At 33.8% G+C, this 18,510-nt stretch overlaps 3 protein-coding genes across 3 annotated transcripts; all 3 read right to left on the bottom strand.

Moving 5' to 3' along the window:
• Positions 1-6,874: 6,874 nt before the first annotated feature.
• LOC131661009 (uncharacterized mitochondrial protein AtMg00810-like) lies at positions 6,875-7,204 on the bottom strand. The gene has a single exon (XM_058930404.1). The coding sequence runs from the start codon at positions 7,202-7,204 to the stop codon at positions 6,875-6,877; it is 330 nt and encodes a 109-aa protein (XP_058786387.1).
• Positions 7,205-9,210: 2,006 nt separating this feature from the next.
• LOC131621105 (NDR1/HIN1-like protein 10) lies at positions 9,211-11,205 on the bottom strand. The gene has a single exon (XM_058892324.1). It carries the CDS (start codon positions 11,131-11,133, stop codon positions 10,504-10,506), a length of 630 nt encoding a protein of 209 aa, XP_058748307.1. The 5' UTR covers positions 11,134-11,205; the 3' UTR covers positions 9,211-10,503.
• Positions 11,206-11,880: 675 nt separating this feature from the next.
• Positions 11,881-12,744, bottom strand: LOC131661002 (protein FAR1-RELATED SEQUENCE 5-like). The gene has a single exon (XM_058930394.1). The coding sequence runs from the start codon at positions 12,742-12,744 to the stop codon at positions 11,881-11,883; it is 864 nt and encodes a 287-aa protein (XP_058786377.1).
• Between the last annotated feature and the right edge of the window lie 5,766 nt (positions 12,745-18,510).

Here is an 18,510-nt window from a genome sequence, read left to right as displayed (position 1 = left end):
AACACGACAGGAGTGGAATGGTTGAGGAAAATGAAATGGTCTCTTAGATATATACTGGATCTTGTGTTGGATTTCGAAATGTCTTTTTGTAATTCCTTTTTCCTTGTATTGTACACAAAATAACCAAAAGAATAAAGCATAGGGTATGAAACGATAATCTGATGAGTGATGAATTAGACAGCCATAATAATATCAATCAAAACGCCAATTCTCTTGAGGAATACGCAAAATCTTAACTGACTCATAAGAATATATATATGCTCTTGATTACCACATGAATAGGGAAATAAACCCTAATCCATATTGTTACCTTTAATCCATCCCCACTGATTTGATGACCCAATAATAATCTTGATGAATGAATCCATGATGCGTGGGATGACCTATGGAAAGATGCGGATGAATGAGAAACATAAGCCAGTTATAAATAAATTAAGATGGGCAAATTTTGGGGTGCAACACCTACCACTACGATCCTTATTTATACTAATTCGACCCTAACGGTCTTAATCTAATGAGGCGCCACGTTGCATGCACTTCGAATTCCTGGAGTTCCACGCGTCCTTTTGATTCAAACGAAACATTTTAAAATTCAAATATTCCCGTTCGAAACTCTTCAACGCGAAATAACGTGTCTTTAAAAAAAATGTCAGAATATCCTAAGTCTTTTATTCCTTAGACTTCGAAGATAATCCATTTAATACCTTACTTCGACTAGAAAATAATTCTGACATATAGTAATTCTAGAAATAGCTATTCAAAGCCATTCTTTCTTCGAGACATATGACTTCGAAGAACATAGACATCATGTCAAAATCTTCAGCTAACAAATTGCCCCCAATAAATGTCTATTTCGAAAAACAAGTAGAAATAGGCATTTCTTGATACTTTTATTTTTCGACATTTCAAAAACTCTTGGGTTCCAAGATTCTAAATGGCGTCAGACTCATTATGACCTTTCTTTCAAAATGTCTTCTCAAAACCATGCGCCATTACATTTAATCATTACTCCTAGGAACTAGGAGTGAGGCCATTAACTGTGAAACCGCCTGGCAGACCAATCATTTATGGGCACGTGCCCCACTTACTTCATTTAATAAATTAATTAGAAATTTGAAGGGGCTAGATTCTAACCCTTTAAATAGTGACCTTAGTCACTTATGTAATTTTTCCATTTATTTCACCATCACGCTTTTTCTCTTTCTCTGAGGCACACTAAAAACCCTTCAAACTTTCATCATATTCTTCAAATAAATCTCTTCATCAATGGTTTCCTCACATGAACAAGCCCAACAACTGCAAACCGTGGAAGCTTCTCAACCAGTTCTAAAGCTTAAGCGCCCTGTACTTGTTGGAAACCATGAGTACATTCAAGAACCTTACTTAAAGGGAAAATGCACCATTTACGCTTCTCAAGCAATAATTCCTTTTGAAATTGCTGGAAAAACGCATGCATTCATGGGTCCTCTTCCTGGTTGTGATGTACACTTGCAAATTGACTTTTTTCCTGCTTATCATAAGACTAGGCCTCTAGCTAGTAAAAACAAACTAGATGATAATGGTAAACTGCTATTTGTTGAGAACAAAGACGCTGCTGGTTCTTCGACTGGGACTTCTATAGCCCAAGAGACCATCAGATTAGAGTATATGACTAATACCCCTAGGGTATTTAGGGCCATCCCTCTAGCGAAAGATCTTGAACCTTACTACGCCTGATTAGCTAAGGTCGAATCCAAGAAAGCCCCATTATGGAAGGAATTAAGGCTTTACGACCTGATCTAATTTTCGGAAATTGGGTTAGAGTACAACCAAACTATGCTGGTTACGTCTTTATATTTCTGGGACGCAACTCACAACACCTTCCATCTCCCATGTGGGATGGTTACCCCCACCCTATTCGATATAGTTGCTATTACAGGGCTTCGACCAATTAGGGTAGACTCCGACCCCAACTATATGGATACTGATACCATCAAGTTTGGTGAAAGTAAAACCACTTATACTATTTTCACTATAAAACACCACAACAAAGATAACGATGAAGTTTCTGACGAAGAGCATATCGCGTTCTCGGCGCTCCGGCTCTCGAGGTGTGTCTTCTACTCGAGGTCTCTTCAAGTGGCGAAGAGGTATCTTGCCATGGTGAACCAACTCAATTCTGGAAAAAAATTGGATTTGAGCCAAATGATTCTAGGGTGTCTTTACGAATGCCTTGGCGAATCTGTTGATTTCTTAAAGGCATACGAAGCTGGGACTTCTTTGCTTTTTGCTGGGCCCTTCTGGATGTTACAATTATGGCTTAATGCCGCTTTCGAAATCGTTCTCCCGAAGAAAGGACTGGTTGACGAAGATGATGCAACCATCAAGAACTGGGCAGTCGAGGGGACAAGGCTAACCCACTTAACTCCCCAAGAAGAAGGAGGTCAACTGCCAGAGGCGTTTCGAGCCTATATAATGATGTTTTCTAAACGTTATCGTTTTAGCCCTTCGATGGCTCCATTCGTCAAAAGGAAAGTAGGCCCTGAATGGTTTACATGAGAATTTCCTACTTCCTCTCCAAATCAACATGCTGAATTGATGGCTATTTGGGAAGCATTCCCGACTCCTAAAATGCTATCTCACCGACTGCGGATAACAAAGAGCCATTATGGTCTTCTCAGCTACCAACCAAATCTTGTCTCGAGACATTTTGGGCTTGTTCAATTTAAACCCATATGTTTGTATGACAAGAAAAGTCATATGTGTTTACACACCATGTATTCGAACGAAGAGAACTTCGAATCAAAAACTGCCAGATACATTGGTGTCACCTCCCTTACTCCTATCTCCGTCGAACCTTCATTCTACACCATCATGGAATTTCACAAATGGTGGGATGACTACTACAACCAACAAATCTTTGATGTTCATGGTCTTTCGCGCGAACTGACTGCAGCTTTTGCTTCTACGCAGGAGCGTTTCCAAAAAGGTACTTCGACACATATTAAAGAAATACAAGCATTCCAAAAGTTCTTTGAAACTACTTATAGGCCTAGTGATCTTAGTCGGACCGTTAGTGAGGCAGCGTTTACTTTACGCGAAAAAGTTTCTTAAAAGCTGGATAAACTGAAATTACCCTCATACGTTCGTCCTGAACAACGTTATGAGATGACTTTCAAAATGTATCTTCCAAAATTCCCTTCACTACACAGTGCTGATTTTGGTGTGGCTTTAAGCCCCCCTTTTCCGGACTAGTTTGTTTGTGGGAATGTCCCAAAAATTCTTTGTGAAGAATCTAAAAAATGTGTCGAACGAATGCTTCTGACTAAGCATACCTTGGGAAGTTTCAAAGGATATCTTCATATTCGCCTCGAACACGTTCGTATTCTAACTCCAATACCCGAAGGTTTGGAACTGGAGAAACCTTTCGATTGATTTTTACCCCTTTTTTCTCTTTATACTAACTTTTTTTGTCTTGATTACTGCTCTTGGTCGAAGACAGAATATCAAGGAACCTGCTGCCAACACTTGAAAGTATGATGTTCTTTCGAAGGATAAGAAGACTTGTGAAGATTATAGCAACATCACCAAACCAAAAAATGTGGTAACCATTCTTCTCCTGGCTTGCAAAACTTTACTTTTTACGCAATTCTAACATATTTCCTTTCAGAATACTCAAAAGCCACCACCAACTCCAAAAAAGAGGAAAACTACCCCTGAAAGCATCACAATTGAATTAGACGGTGAGGATAAGTCTCCTCCTCACACAAAATTGGTGATCAAGAAAAGGAAGAGAGCCATCACTACTTCGGTTCAAGAGAAGGATTTGGGACTTTGAAGCCTACAACTTCGAGTGGTAAAAAATCATCTGACGAACAGCCTCAAAAGCTTGTTGGGAACATCCCCATCGTCGAAAGCCACAACTCTAGCCCAAATAATATTCTTACCAAGGTAGGAACTTACTTTATTATTTTACTACAAGTTTCATATTGACTTTTGACTCGAGCTAATCTTTTCTGTATGTGTAGGATGATGCAGGCACTGCCACCTCTAATCTCAAAATAAATATTCCTTCGAACGACATCCCTTTATTTGAAAATCCTCCTGGTATGTACCTGTGTTTCTCTGTTTCATTTAACAAAGTTTTCCTTCAAAAGATCTGATTGAGGACTTGATGATTTTTCGCAGTATCTCCAAAACAGACTTCACAAACCAATCCTCCTATCACTTTAGAAACTGCAAGTGATGATGCTCTGAAAAATTCTCCAAATTCTAAACATGTCAAAGACAACCTTCAAATGATTCATCTCTAGAAATTCCCCATATAGACCTAGATGTCTACATGGAGGACAACCCTCAAATATCCAACATTGATGAAGGTGATGAACAATCTGCAGGGAGCGAAAGAGCTGATTCTATGGATAAAAATAAAACCAGGGATGAAGCTTCTAGTCAACTCGAATCTGAAAAGGAAAAAAACCAACCCTTTGGGAAGGTTACAATACATGCGACAGTTTCGACCAATAATCCTTCACTCTCTTCTCCAGCTGAATTGGAAAACCTCAAGGCCACGAATTCTGCTGGCTTTCTCAAAGCCATGATGAGTGCAAGGAGTAGTTCGTCTAGTAAGAGTGGGATATCCTCGACAGATTCTGGTGAAAAAGTTGTAGAGTTTCCTATCCAGAGTCTTCTTCGCCAGATAAAAGAGAAATTCTTTGATGTTGACTTGGTTCAGGCGATACGGAAGGATGCTATCGTTTGCTTTGGTTTAAAGAGTTTGTTCATAATCTTGGAGATCAAGATGGATTTTTGGGCTTTTGGATATGGGTTATTTCCTTTTATGGATTTTTAACCTAATTTCCATCTCTATAAAAGGGGTCTTGGCAACCCTAAAAGGGACCTCTTTTTCACTTTCACGTACAATTTTCACAAATTTCCAACACACATACACACATTTTAATCTAGGCTTCTCTTCTCCCTCTGAGGGTTTGTCTTAGGGTTGTCTAGAACAAACCTAACCTGTCGTTGTCGATTAACTGACAACGACCGACAAATCCCTCAACTCAAATCAAAAACAAACTGTTGGCCGATGATTAATCTATGAGGCCTCCCTTATTTAAAACCTTTTCTTTTCAAAACTTTTGGCCAATGATTGTTATGAGGCCCTTTTCTCTTCCAAAAACCTTTTTGGCCAATGACGTTATCTGAGGCCTGCTTTTGTTTTAAAATCATTGTTTTGGCCAATGATTTAACATGAGGCCCCCTTTAAAAAAATGTTTTTTGGCCAATGATGATACACGAGGCCTTCCCTTTTCCCCCATATTGTATTGTTGCTACAATTTAGTTTAAACATCTTTTGGCCTTTGGCCATTATTGTCTCGATCTGACAATGACCCTATCTTATTTTTTCTATACTCGACCTTTGGCCTTTGGCCATTATTGTCTCTATTTGACAATGGCCTTATCTCATTTTATTTTTGCTATACACGGTTTTTGGCCTTTGGTCATTGTTGTCTCGATCTGACATTGACCCTAGCAAAACCTACCTTTGGGATTTTACCCTTTTGGCCAGGCCTATTTTTTAATTTATTAATCAACAATTATAAAAAAAACTTTTTATAAAATACCTGAAGGCTAAATGGGTCCCCTTTAGTACAAGGGAGGCAAAGGGTGTCTAACACCTTCCCTTTTCCTAATTTACCTACTTACCCAAAATCTCTCATTTTTGTAAAGGGTTTCTCACTTGACTATAAAACAAATAGTGGGTGGCGACTCATTTAAACGTAAATTTTAAGGCAGGTTGCTACAGTTATGTAGAAAGATTTGGAAAGTCAACTAAAAATTCACAAAGAACCTTTAAATCTTCAGGAGATGTGATACAATGAACCTGTGCTTTTCTTCTTGTAATGTGATTTTCATAAATAACTAGAGTATTTGAAGAACTGGGATGAGCAGTTGACGAAGAAACAGTTGATGTTGACGGAGCAACGATTAAAGTTACAGACCTAGACGGCTTTAAGCTTCTCTCGAACTGTTGAGAAAACTTGACTACCTCTTGCTGTTGAGTGTTCATGATGATGTTGTTGAAGAAATTGAAGAACTTGATGAAGAAGATAAAGAACACTTTGAAGAGCGGATGAACAGTTGGGAGCACAAGGTTTAGGGTTTCTAACGAAAGCGTGTGGAAGTGAAAAGTGAGGTTGTGTGTGAACTGTATAGAGTATTTTGGGAAGAGAGAGAAAACATAAAAAGCATAATCATTAAAGGTAATAAGCGATAGTCTTAATTTTGATTTTAATCCATTCCAAGAAAATAAAACACACTACTCGAGTGGCACTAGGTAGATTTAATGATTAGCATAACCAAGGCTACACACACTAAACATGCCTGAGTGACACGTTTTAATATTCTCAGAATATGGAAGATCAGATGATCTCCATCTGATCAGAGACGTTTCTGACTGAAACATCTTCTGATGACTGGGGTTTTGAATAAAGAAAAAAATGTTTTATTTAAGTCAGAATCTCATTTCTTTTGACTATGAATCAACACATTCAATTCTGATGAGATCTTATTCTGGAAAATAGTGCATTTTTAGATGCTTCAAAATGAATAGAAATCTATCTTCAGCTAAGGGTTTTGTAAAGATATCATCCCATTGATGCTCTCTACCTATGAATTTTAAAACCAGAATCCCTTTCTGAACATAGTCTCTGATAAAATGATGTTTTATCTCTATGTGTTTTGCCCTAGAATTCAAGATAAGAGTTCTACTTAAACAAATAGTAGCAGTATTATCACAAAACATAGGGATGTTACTCTCATAAATTTGATAATCCTCCAACTGACTCTTCATCCATAGCATCTGAGTGCTGCACAGAGAAGCTGAGATGTATTATGCTTCTGCTATTGAAAGAGTAATTGTTGATTGCCTCTTGCTTGACCATGAGATCAGGTTGTTTCCTAGAAATTGACAATTTCCAGAAGTGCTCTTACTTTCTAATCTGTCTCCAGCATAATCTGCACCACAGAAACCATAACGAGTATACTCGAATGTTTTCTCATACATCAAGCAAAGGTTAGTTGTTCCTTTTAGATACCTCAGAATCCTCTTAACAGCGGTTAAATGAGATTCTCTATGATCAGATTGAAATCTAGCACACAAATGAACACTAAATAAAATACCAGGTCTAGAAGCAGATAGATATAGAAGGGAGCCTATCATACCACGATATAGCTTCTGACATACCTTTCTAATTACCTCTTCTTTCTTCAGAATGCATGTTAGATGCGTTAGAGTCTTAGCTAACTTGCAATCTAGCATATTGAATTTCTTCCGAAGTTCTTTAGTGTACTTACTCTGATGAATGTAAGTATCCTCCAGTCTTTAATCAATTTGAATTCCCAGAAATAATTTCAATTCTCCCACAATCTGTGTTTCTGTGTTATAGATTATGTAGCATTTTGAGCTTTTACAGTATCCTAACAATAAACCCTTTATTACCTATGGTTTCAGAGCCGATAATCTTGCCTTTCTGATTACCTGTGAAACCAACAGCGTCTGCAGGCTTAAGTTCCAAATCTTGGAACATATGCCTTTCTTCCTTCGTGTGTCGTAAGCAACCATTCTTCTTGATCATCAGAGTTTGACTCATCATCAGTTGTCAGTTCACTCTCTAAGATACCTCCACTTGTGTTGGCTTCAACCATGAGTGCAACGTTAACCTGTTCTTCATCAGAATCTTCCTCTTTTGAATCAGAATCATCCCATGTTTCCATGAGAATCTTCTTGGCTTTGAACACTTTCTTAGGCTTCTTATCTTTCCTAAGCTTTGGACATTCATACTTGTAGTGTCCAGGTTCTTTGCACTCGTAACATATGACTTCAATCCCATCTTCTTTCTTCTGAGGTTCATCTTCTTAAAGCTCAATCTCATGACTTCTTAAAGAACTAATCAGTTCCTCAAGACTGATGCTGTTCAGATCCTTTGAGAGCTTCAAAGTAGTTACTATTGGTCTTCATTTCTTAAGTAGACTCCTGATAATCTTCTTAACATGATCTGATGTAGAATATCCTTTGTCCAGAATCTTAAGTCCTGCAACAAGCATATGGAATCTCGTTTCCACAGATTCATCTTCTTCCATCTTGAAGGCTTCATATTTTTGGATTAGGGCCAGAGCCTTTATCTCCTTAACTTGAGTGTTGCCTTCATGAGTAATTTGAAGAGAATAAAATATGGACTTAACAGTCTCATTATCAATGATCTTCTCATACTCAACATGAGAATTAACAGATAACAAAATAGACCTAGCTTTGAAATTATACTTGTAAGCTTTCTTTTGGTCATCTATCATTGCACTTCTTGCAATCTTGACACCAATTACATCTACTGGATATCTGTAGCCCTCAACTACCAGATCCCAAAGATCAAATTAAAATGCCATGAAATAAGTTTCAATTCTATCCTTCTAATAGTCAAACTTTTCTCCACCAAACATAGGAGGTTTAGCTCTATACTAATCTCTATCCCTATTATCAATAGTAACATTGTTGGTAGGAGTACATGTGGGAGTAGCCATTGTTTTACACACAATCTGGATCGGTACTGAACACTGTTAGGTGCTTGATAAAGATTCAAACTCTTTATCACCACTCAGAACCGTATCTCTGATGCAAACTAAAGGTGTGAAAAACACTAGAAAGGGGAGTTTGAATAGGGTTTTTAAAAACAAAGCTTTATAAAAAATAACTCCCCTCTTTAAAACAACAAATACTTCACTCTTGATAATAACAATAGATCACAAGAAGGAAAGAACAAGGTGTGTTCATACTAGTTCACTTGAAAATTATCAAGCTAATCTAGTTCATCCACCAAGGTGATTTCGCCTCTCTCAAACAAGGTCTTAATCCACTATAACCAAACTGATTACCATTGCATAGGGTAACTGTCAATGACTAACACAATACAATCTTTAAGACGCATAAGTCCTAAACTTCTCAAGAAATTCTGACCAACTGGTCTCTTGAGGACAAACTTTAAGACACACTAATCTTACACTTCTCAAGAAATTCTGACCAACTGGTCTCTTGAGAAACAATCAAACAACAGTTGAATAAATGCTTTTACACAAGCTGAATGTAAACGATATTTTTTCAGATTCTAGACTTTTAAAGAGAATGAAGCTATGAACAGTCTTTCAAGAATGTATATGATCTTGAATTAGCAGCTTCCTCTTTGAGTCTTCAAGTCTTTATATAGACAATATAATAATATACCCGTTAGAGGGCAAATCTAGAAACTCTAGAAGTTTGGCGGCTTGAACGTAGTGGGGGACAAGATCGTACAACGCGTCCGTCCTTTTCATGGCAGTGGAGCTAAACATTCATTTTGAGCCACGCACTATGTACTACATATCGTTATCTTATATTCTTCTTGATCTTCAGAGGCTGACCGCATGAGTTGGAAGAAAGAAAATAATCCTTGGGTCTTCAGAACTTTAAGTCTTCTGAGTCTTCAGCACTTGGTCTTCAGTACCCTTTGTCTTTAGAAACATAAATCTTCAGAGCTTCAAGTCTTCAGAGTCTTCAGATCAGTGTCTTCAGAGTCTTAAGCACTTGGTCTTTAGATTGGTTTCTTCAGACTTCATATAAGAGTCACAACTTCAGAGTCTTCTAAAGTGGTTTGCTACTGTTCATCAGAACTTGTGTAGTGCAGAAGCGGAACTTGGTATCTTCTTATGTGTTGGCCACACCTTTCATCAGATTCAGAACTTGTTTGTTAAAAGCTCAAAGCAACAGACATTAGAGTACCAAAATTGTTCATACAAACATACTCATTGTATCATCAAAACTCAGAGATATATAGCAGAACCAAATCTTGTTCTAACAGAAGATGCATCTAAGCTTGGTTAGCTAACCTTCCATGAGTGGCAAGATTGGTTTTTAGCCCAAAATCTAAGGGAAACACAAGGTGATAACATGGAGTTGGTTAATTGGAGCCTGCCTCCTATTGGTTGGTTTAAATGTAATGCCGATGTTAAGTTTATAAAACATCAAATAAATATGGTTGCCCATACCTTAGTCAAGGCGGCCAATTCTTGGACTCGATATTATATGTTTGATGAGATTCCTCCTTGTATCACTTTATATTTGATTAATGAAAGCAAATAAAGTTTGTTTTTGTAAAAAAAAATAAATTAATAATTGAAAGTTCCACCTTCATATTTAAATTTCTGTAAATAAAAACATTAGAGACCGAGTTCATCCATCACATCCATCACATAATTGTTTAAAAAATAAACTCCGTTGAATTTATCATTCAACTACCTATAATATCCAAAATTAAATTTATCATTCAGTTGAAATACGTATATAATCCAGAATTATATCTGCATCTACATGGTTAAATTCGTATCTACATGGGTAAAAAATTACACAATCTATGAAAATGTTTTCATGAATCCAAAATATAACCAAAAAGAAAAAAAAAAACACAAACACAAAAATTCATCCAAATAGGTGATTTAAAAATTAACTTCACATGTGGTGGGTTCAAATGAATTCATGAGCTTAGTCCCATTAGAAGCAAAAGGAACATCAATCCCACATTTAATGTTGCCCTTAATATCTGGAAAAATAAAATTCCCAAGCCTAAACCTCATCGTAAAGTATAATTTCACATCAAAATGAAAAACTCCATCGTTCTTATCACGTTGAAAATCAGAAACCTGATCATGGTCAAAAGCCATCACACGTTGCCCAGAATAAACACCACTCATAGGGCTCGAGCTTCTCGTGTATTGACGGAAAGAATTTAACCACGTTATTACGTCCGTTGATGCAAACCTGGTTCTTTTGTAGGATACATGTCCTTCAATTGCATCGTAGTAGATGTTGAGTTTTTTGTTTGGGTTATGTGCCGTGAAGTTGAGTACGAGGTTGTAGTGGAGGGTGTTGGTGTTGGTGGTGTAGTTGAATTGGGTGAGTTTGGCTTCTTTGACACTGAATTTGAAGGATCGTGGTTGGATGATAAGGAACAAAACAAGGAATATAAGAGCAACGATGAAAACTATTGCTACGAGGAGCTTCCAAATTAAGCTGAACAGGCAGCAACAACATCTTCTGCTACGGTTGCGGGGTTGTGCTTGTGCCATATAGATGCTGAAAAATTAGGAAATTTGTTCAAGTTTGATAAAAAAAGAGTTTAAAAGGAATTGAATATTGAAATGTATTTTGTGGTGAATGATGCATATATAAGCAAGCACGTAAGGATATGAGGCGTTGACAATTCAGTTGAATAGTTCAGAATAGGTGTGCCTGTTTAGTTATCTTGATGTCCACTTGAAATTTAAGCTTGACGTGTGGACCATTCAAAGGCGTTAGTTTGATCTGAGTAGACCTTCATTGCTTATCATAATATGAAGTGGCCATTCACAAATGATTGAAGTGCTTGATGATTCAAACAATAGTTGCTTAATCAAGAGAACCTATATATATATATATATATATATATATATATATATATATATATATATATATATATATATATATATATATATATATATATATATATAGGGGCCATATCTAATGAGAAAGTTTTTTTTATGTGAGAGTGAGAGGATCTCTTTTAACTTTTGGATTATAATGGATGGTGGAGATTATAATATAAAAATAAGTGAGTCACGTGCTGTTTCAAGTTTATTAAAGGAGCTATTATTATTTTTCATCTTTCTTCTCTCTCCTCTTTCTCTCACCAAGTTGTTATTTGTTTTGTTGAATCTTTCTTCTCTCTCCTCTTCTCTCTCTTGTAACTTTTCATCTGCATTAATGATATTACTTTGCCATAACATACCAAGAAAACTCACCAAAATAGTATATTAAAAAATAACAAGTTTCTTCCTTCATGGTTCGTCAAGTAACACCGATGTTCTATACTTGTTTGTACTGTATGTTGTGTCAAATGAAATCACATCTCCAAATAAAGAGTAATTTTTTCGACAAATACTATCAGCCCAAAATACATATTTCAGCCTACCTTCATCATCAACCGCATAGTCATAGAAAAATGAATGGTTCATCTCGTGTTTTCTTCTAAAATTATCAATGAACATGTGTGCATCCGAGTCTTTGATCAGTTCTTTCAAATCTCTTGAATAGTTTTGAAAATCTCTTTGTGTACATCCTATATTTTCATAACCCCCAACTTGCTCTTTCAATAATTGATAAACTTTGGAAGTTCCCACATTAGCTTTGTTACAAGAAAATAATAGTTTCTTGTGAGCATTGTTAAGACTCCTTGCTGATCTTAGGAGCTGTTTCTTTCTAGGTGTGACTAATGCATGTGTATGACCTTCATAAAATTTTGCAACTTCATATCTACCATCTATTGTCCTCCTAAAAGCAATTTTTGCATTGCATCCTTCCCTTGTCAATTTTCTTTTTCTCACTTTAGGCAAACTATCTTCACTAATAACCAATCCATGCAAGGTTACCGGTTTTTCTACTTTAAAACCTTCTTTTGAGCATAAAAAGTACTTCCATTTCAGCCCATTTTTATCCTTTGTTTGAGATGAATTACGCACACTAAATCCAACAGAATGTGCATACATTTTATAAAATTTCTCTCCTTCTTCTAAAGAATCAAATATCTTACCGATTATAGGTTTGGATTCATCTTCACATATAGGAATCCACTCTTCTGACATGTTCTCTATAACATCTAAACTTTTTGATGCCGATGCTAAATCAACTCTATCATCACTCATTTCCATACGAATATTCCTATAATAAGTAAAAAATACATGTAAATAAAATCAATAAACAAATAAATAAATAACAATAAAAAAATAACAAAAAAAAATTCAAATTAATTTGAATATATTCATCTCTACATATCAAATAAAAATAAATTGTATTTCAAAACAGTAGATACTAAATATTTTTTAAATATTAAATTTAACACATAGCAAACTATTTATATTTCAAAAGTAGTATATACTGCATATTTTTTTTTAATAATAAGTGTTGTTTCATTTTATTTGTATAAACAGATATATGACCATATAAGTAGCAGAATATCACTATCGTAGAAATAGTTACGCAAATAGTAGAAAACAACTAATATTGAAATATTAAAGCAAACAGTAGATGGAGAGAAAGGAAATAAACTTACCAAATTGTTGAAGATTGGAACAAAATGAAAGTAGTGTAGCAGGTAGTAGGTAAAGAGCTTTAGCAGATAGTAGGCGAAGAGGTTCAAGACTTTAGTAAAGAAGAGTAAAAGTTGTAGTTATCAGTAAAATATTGCAAAATTTGAGTAGGGAAGAGAAAGAGTTTTATTAAAAGAAAACCCAATTAAATAGATAGAAACAAACTCACGTGATAACTTAAAACACTATTTAATTTTAGTCATAAATTTTGATCCAATGGTCTATAATTACTCCTCTCACTCTCATATAAAGACCCCTTTCCTACTTGATATGGCCCCTATATATATATATATATATATATATATATATATATATATATATATATATATATATATATATATATATATATATATATATATATATATATGGTATATTCTTAATTCAAGAGTATCTTATTACTACGTATTAGACATCCTGACTATTAATTCTTTTTAAGCTAATGATTAAAAATAATAAGTAATAATTTTCTCTCCTCATATTTTATTACTTTATATTTTTAATTAGTTGATTGAAAAAAACTAATGGTGAGGATGTGGGATGTGGAGTAAGTCGAAATAAATTACTCGGTAGAATATTTCTCTTCATATATATATATATATATATATATATATATATATATATATATATATATATATATATATATATATATATATATATATATATACTAGTAAGAGACCCGTGCTGCCGCACGGGTAAGTTCATTTATAATTTAGATCATTTAATAATATGACTAATAACTATGGTATTTACAAATATTTTGTTGATTAAAATAAAAAAGAAATTGTGATAATAGTGATTCGCAAAATAATATTATTTTGATTATTAATAATAAAACATAAAATAAGCCGATAAAAATTTAATTAAGGGTTATTGTAAGTCCATGTCAATGTGAAATTAATATTAAGTGTAATGAGTATACAATGATGACTAATTATATATGTTAATTAATTTGATTTATGATTGAGAGGTGTTTTCATATATAATGTAGAAACTTTTTAAATATGATTATTTACATTATTGAGAATTTAGAGTACAATAATTAATAACTGCAAATATTAGAAAGGTAATGTGGTGATAATGACCCGTGAAATAACTGATCACAGAAATAGTAGTTTGTTCAAATTCTACTATGCATGGAAAAGGAAAATGTGAGTTATTTTATATTTTACTAAGATATTATTATGTCGCCCGGGTTCATTATTTATGGTGTTGTATTTTTTGAACGATACGAAAAAATGTGAAGTAAAAAAGTTTGACCAAATTGCATATGTAAAATGAAAATTAACCATTTAAAAAAAGTTTTACTAATAAGATATTAGTAGTATGCAAAATTAGGTTATAAGTTAAAATAATGATTCACAAAAAAAGTTTAAGATAGGTCAAGAACACAATAGCAAAATATGGCCAAATAATTTAATAATTAACGGTCCAATAACAATTAAAAGAAAGGGATATGGATCATTATAGGTTAAAGAGTAAATAAAATTAAAAAAAAAAATCATTAAAGGTATAGTCACATGTGAACATTCCAGAAAGACATGAGATAAAAGTTTTAAGCCTAATACACCTCTAATAGAAGACCCTTACATTATTTGATAAGACTTGGTTATTGGTGATAATATAATTATTATAAAATCACTAATAACTAAAAATATTTAAAGTAAATATGTAGCAAATCACCGACATGATAAAATCAATACGTCTAAAATAAAAATTAAGAAAAAGGGATTTTTAATAAGTATAAATATTTAAAAATATTTTATTAACTAAAATAAAAAAGGGATTATGGTGATAGTGTCCCGTGAAAATTGTGATATTTTTGTCTGATTTAGTTGATTCCCGTAACACTTTATGATATTGTTAAATTGAATAAAAAAAATTTATTTTCTACAAATTTTAAAAAATTGATAATTTGATACTTTTGGTAATAATAAATTAATGATAAGAATAATTTGATACATGATAAAAACTATAAATTATAAATTAATATAATAAAATTGCGGACATGCAAAATTAAACACAGTATTTACATTATGATTTTAACAAAATATTAGTAAGTTAAATAAACACAACTTTTATCTCTACTTTTCTATTTTATTTTGATTGTAATTGTTCTCTTCTTGTCTCTATTTCTCTAATTGCAAATATTTTTTTTTAAATGAGTTTGTAGTGTGACAATGAGTTCAAACATAAAAGTGAAATAGAAAAATACCACTACCTTTAAAGTAAGAGATTAGTTCACTGTAAAGTTTTTACTCAAAAGAGATTATTTTTTAAATGTATAAATAAATTATAATAATGACTATTAATCAGTTTCTGTTTTATAATAATTGCCATTAATCAATGTTTAAATTTTGCAATTGATCAAAATATGGGAAAAAATATCTACATTTATTGTATCTGTCCATACTCATTTTACAAATTTTTATGCCATAATTAAATATGATTTTCATCATCCATGTAAGCCATGCGATGCCGTCATTCATACATATGCATAAAATATCACTTATTCAACATAATATAGTTTACACCAAAAAGAATGAAAATCAAAGCAGAACACTATGAGATCATCACACAGAAAACAGAATGACTAAAATTACAAGCAATAGATACTATTTTTTATAGAAGTAATTCTGAATCTTGGAAATATTTAAATCCTTCATTCACTTCAAAAATCTCTTGCTGATTCACCACAACTCTGAGCTCTCCTCCTCTTCATTGTAGTCTTGTTCATAATTTCTCTTCAACTAATAATTAATAGTACATTTGAATAGTAATTATAAAAAGTCACAAAACATGAGTAAAAGTAAAAAAAAAAAATTCTACAGCATTATTATTACATCATGTGTAAAAGTGAATAGTAATTATAAAAAGTCACAAAACATGAGTAAAAGTAACAGAAAAACATATTCTACAGCATTATTATTACCTCATGTGTAAAAGTAAGAGCCACCTTAATATCACCACAATATTCATCTTCCTTCACAAGTTAGTAAACACTCTATGGAAGACTATCCTCTTCAAGCACTGAATCCAAAGGAATTCTACACAGAAATGAATGCATATTTAGTATGCAAAATCTATCAAAATATAGATATCAAAATATGGAAAAACATTGTGAATAATCACTGTCAAGGTAATGGTCACCTTAAATGACAATCTTGCATTCCTTTCAGCTACTATTTTAAGCCACATCGGCCTATCTAATGTAATATTCTTGGCCATTTCTACTAAATGATATGAGAAATGGAAGGGTCGAGAAAAATTCAAAAAAAGAGTATTCCAATAATTACTTTTCAATCTCTGATATAATTGAATTGTATGGCCTGATCTCTATGTTTGCTTTCTTCAAGTGGTCATCCACCTCTTTAGTAACTTTTGAATTGCCGATAAATAATTTAGCTCCATCAATCTCCATAATCAAATATGCATACACGACAGGTGAATGTGGGATATCGCTGCCTCTCTTCAAAGAAAAAGTCAAAAGTTACTCTCACTGATTAAACCATCAACAGAGAAAAGCAGAGGAAGCAAGGAAATCAATGAGCAACTTATATTAGACCTAAACAGCTTGAAAATACCCGGAATGAAGCTTTACAATGATATGTGATTGCATACAAATAACAATCAGCAATACATCAAGTTAATAGGTGATGTTAAGATGCATTACCAAGTTCAACAGCCACGCAATTTCATCAAGCGCAGAGACGGTAATTGCAGATGAACCAGCCTTAGCAAGTTCGGACCTCAGAGTTGACAACTTCGACGCAACATCGAAACCAGCATACTTTAAGTCGTGCACTCTAACCGGCTCATTCGCAGTCGTAATTAAAATCCTTTGATATAATTGCTACAAGTATGGGTTTGGTTGAGAGGTGGACAACTGCCAGTTACCACCATAATTTAGGTGTTTTTCAAACACAGCACCTTGGAGGTGATTAGATGAAAACCTCAATCTCTATTTTATACCTAATATAAAAGGAATGGATAGGTGATTAGATACAACCATTCACGATTGATTCATATTATCACGGTAAGTCAGTATAGAAATGATTACTTGGTGATTGGAGGCTACTTAATCCCGAATACACATTATAAACTTTCCTTGATCACGACGACAGCTGCCGCAACCTGCAACGTAATAAACTTTCCTTGAAAACACATTATTTTCATGAGAATCATAAGCTATAGTGAAGCCGTAATTATGTCGAAACCGTAAATATGTCAAAACGGTAATTATGTCAAACCAAAACCAGCTTAGAATTAGAATCTATAGCGAAACTGTGATTATGTCAAAACTGCAAAAACAAAGCTTACCGTGTTTAAACAGTAAAACTAATGTTGTAACTATATTCTGAACCAATTTAAAATGTTGCAATGAACTATCGAAACAAAACAGTCTCTGATTCGAAATCAAATGCTAACACAAAGACCATAGAATCAAAACAGTCCCATGATTCAACAATTTTGTTCCTGCATAAACCAAACAATTAAAGTCATGTTTTTAACAACACTTAGATAAAGATATTAGAAGAAATGACACATTTTGAAACACTGAATGTGGAATTAAAAGTGTTTAAGGTACTATGGCATAATTGCACACTAAAATGAGTCTAACCATATGTATGATCAATTAAACTTTCAAATTGAATTATCGGTTAACAGGAAGGGAAATATATTAAATTTGTTTCTTACCAATACAAATGCCACAGTAAGGCGCTAAAACACCTAAAGTCATGATGTAAACTCAAACATGGCCTCCAGACTATTGAACAAACAATAAACATATCCAGACCATTGAACAGCTAACAGATATGAGAATAACATCAAAAATTTACTTCAACTAACAAACCCATTGTTTTTCAGTGATCGTAACAAACAAATTTGCAGTAAAAAAATCCCCAAACCAAAAACAATAAATTAATCACAAGAACAACACATGATCAGATCCATAAACTGAACAAATCCAACGAATTAAAAAGAGAAAAGAGAAAATTGTGAAAGAAAGGAGGAGAATACCGACCACAGTTACGAAGACGGTGGTTGAAGGGCTGACACTTCTCGTCGTCGGCCAAGGGTTTAAGTGTGGCGGGGTCTGTGGCTTTTTTCCAGACACTTTTAGGGTTTGATGAGAGAGAAGAGAGCAGAAGAAATGAGAGAGAGATGGAAAAAGTTTATATCAGAAAAGGAGAAATTAGAAAAGGAGAAAGAGAAACAAATGAAAATGGTGTTTGGGACAAGTTGTTGGAATGGACCAATAAGAAAGATACAATTGGCATAGGTGAATATTGAATTTGTTAATTACATGATTAACCTTTTGTA

This window comes from Vicia villosa, linkage group LG1 (assembly GCF_029867415.1).
Source record: "Vicia villosa cultivar HV-30 ecotype Madison, WI linkage group LG1, Vvil1.0, whole genome shotgun sequence".
NCBI lineage: Eukaryota > Viridiplantae > Streptophyta > Magnoliopsida > Fabales > Fabaceae > Vicia > Vicia villosa.
This window is presented reverse-complemented; position numbering and strand designations above follow the sequence as displayed.

Excerpts from the sequence above, each read along its gene's own strand:
- LOC131661002 (XM_058930394.1), bottom strand. The coding sequence starts at position 12,744 with ATGAGTGATGATAGAGTTGATTTAGCATCGGCATCAAAAAGTTTAGAT.
- LOC131621105 (XM_058892324.1), bottom strand. The coding sequence starts at position 11,133 with ATGGCACAAGCACAACCCCGCAACCGTAGCAGAAGATGTTGTTGCTGC.
- LOC131661009 (XM_058930404.1), bottom strand. The coding sequence starts at position 7,204 with ATGATAGGCTCCCTTCTATATCTATCTGCTTCTAGACCTGGTATTTTA.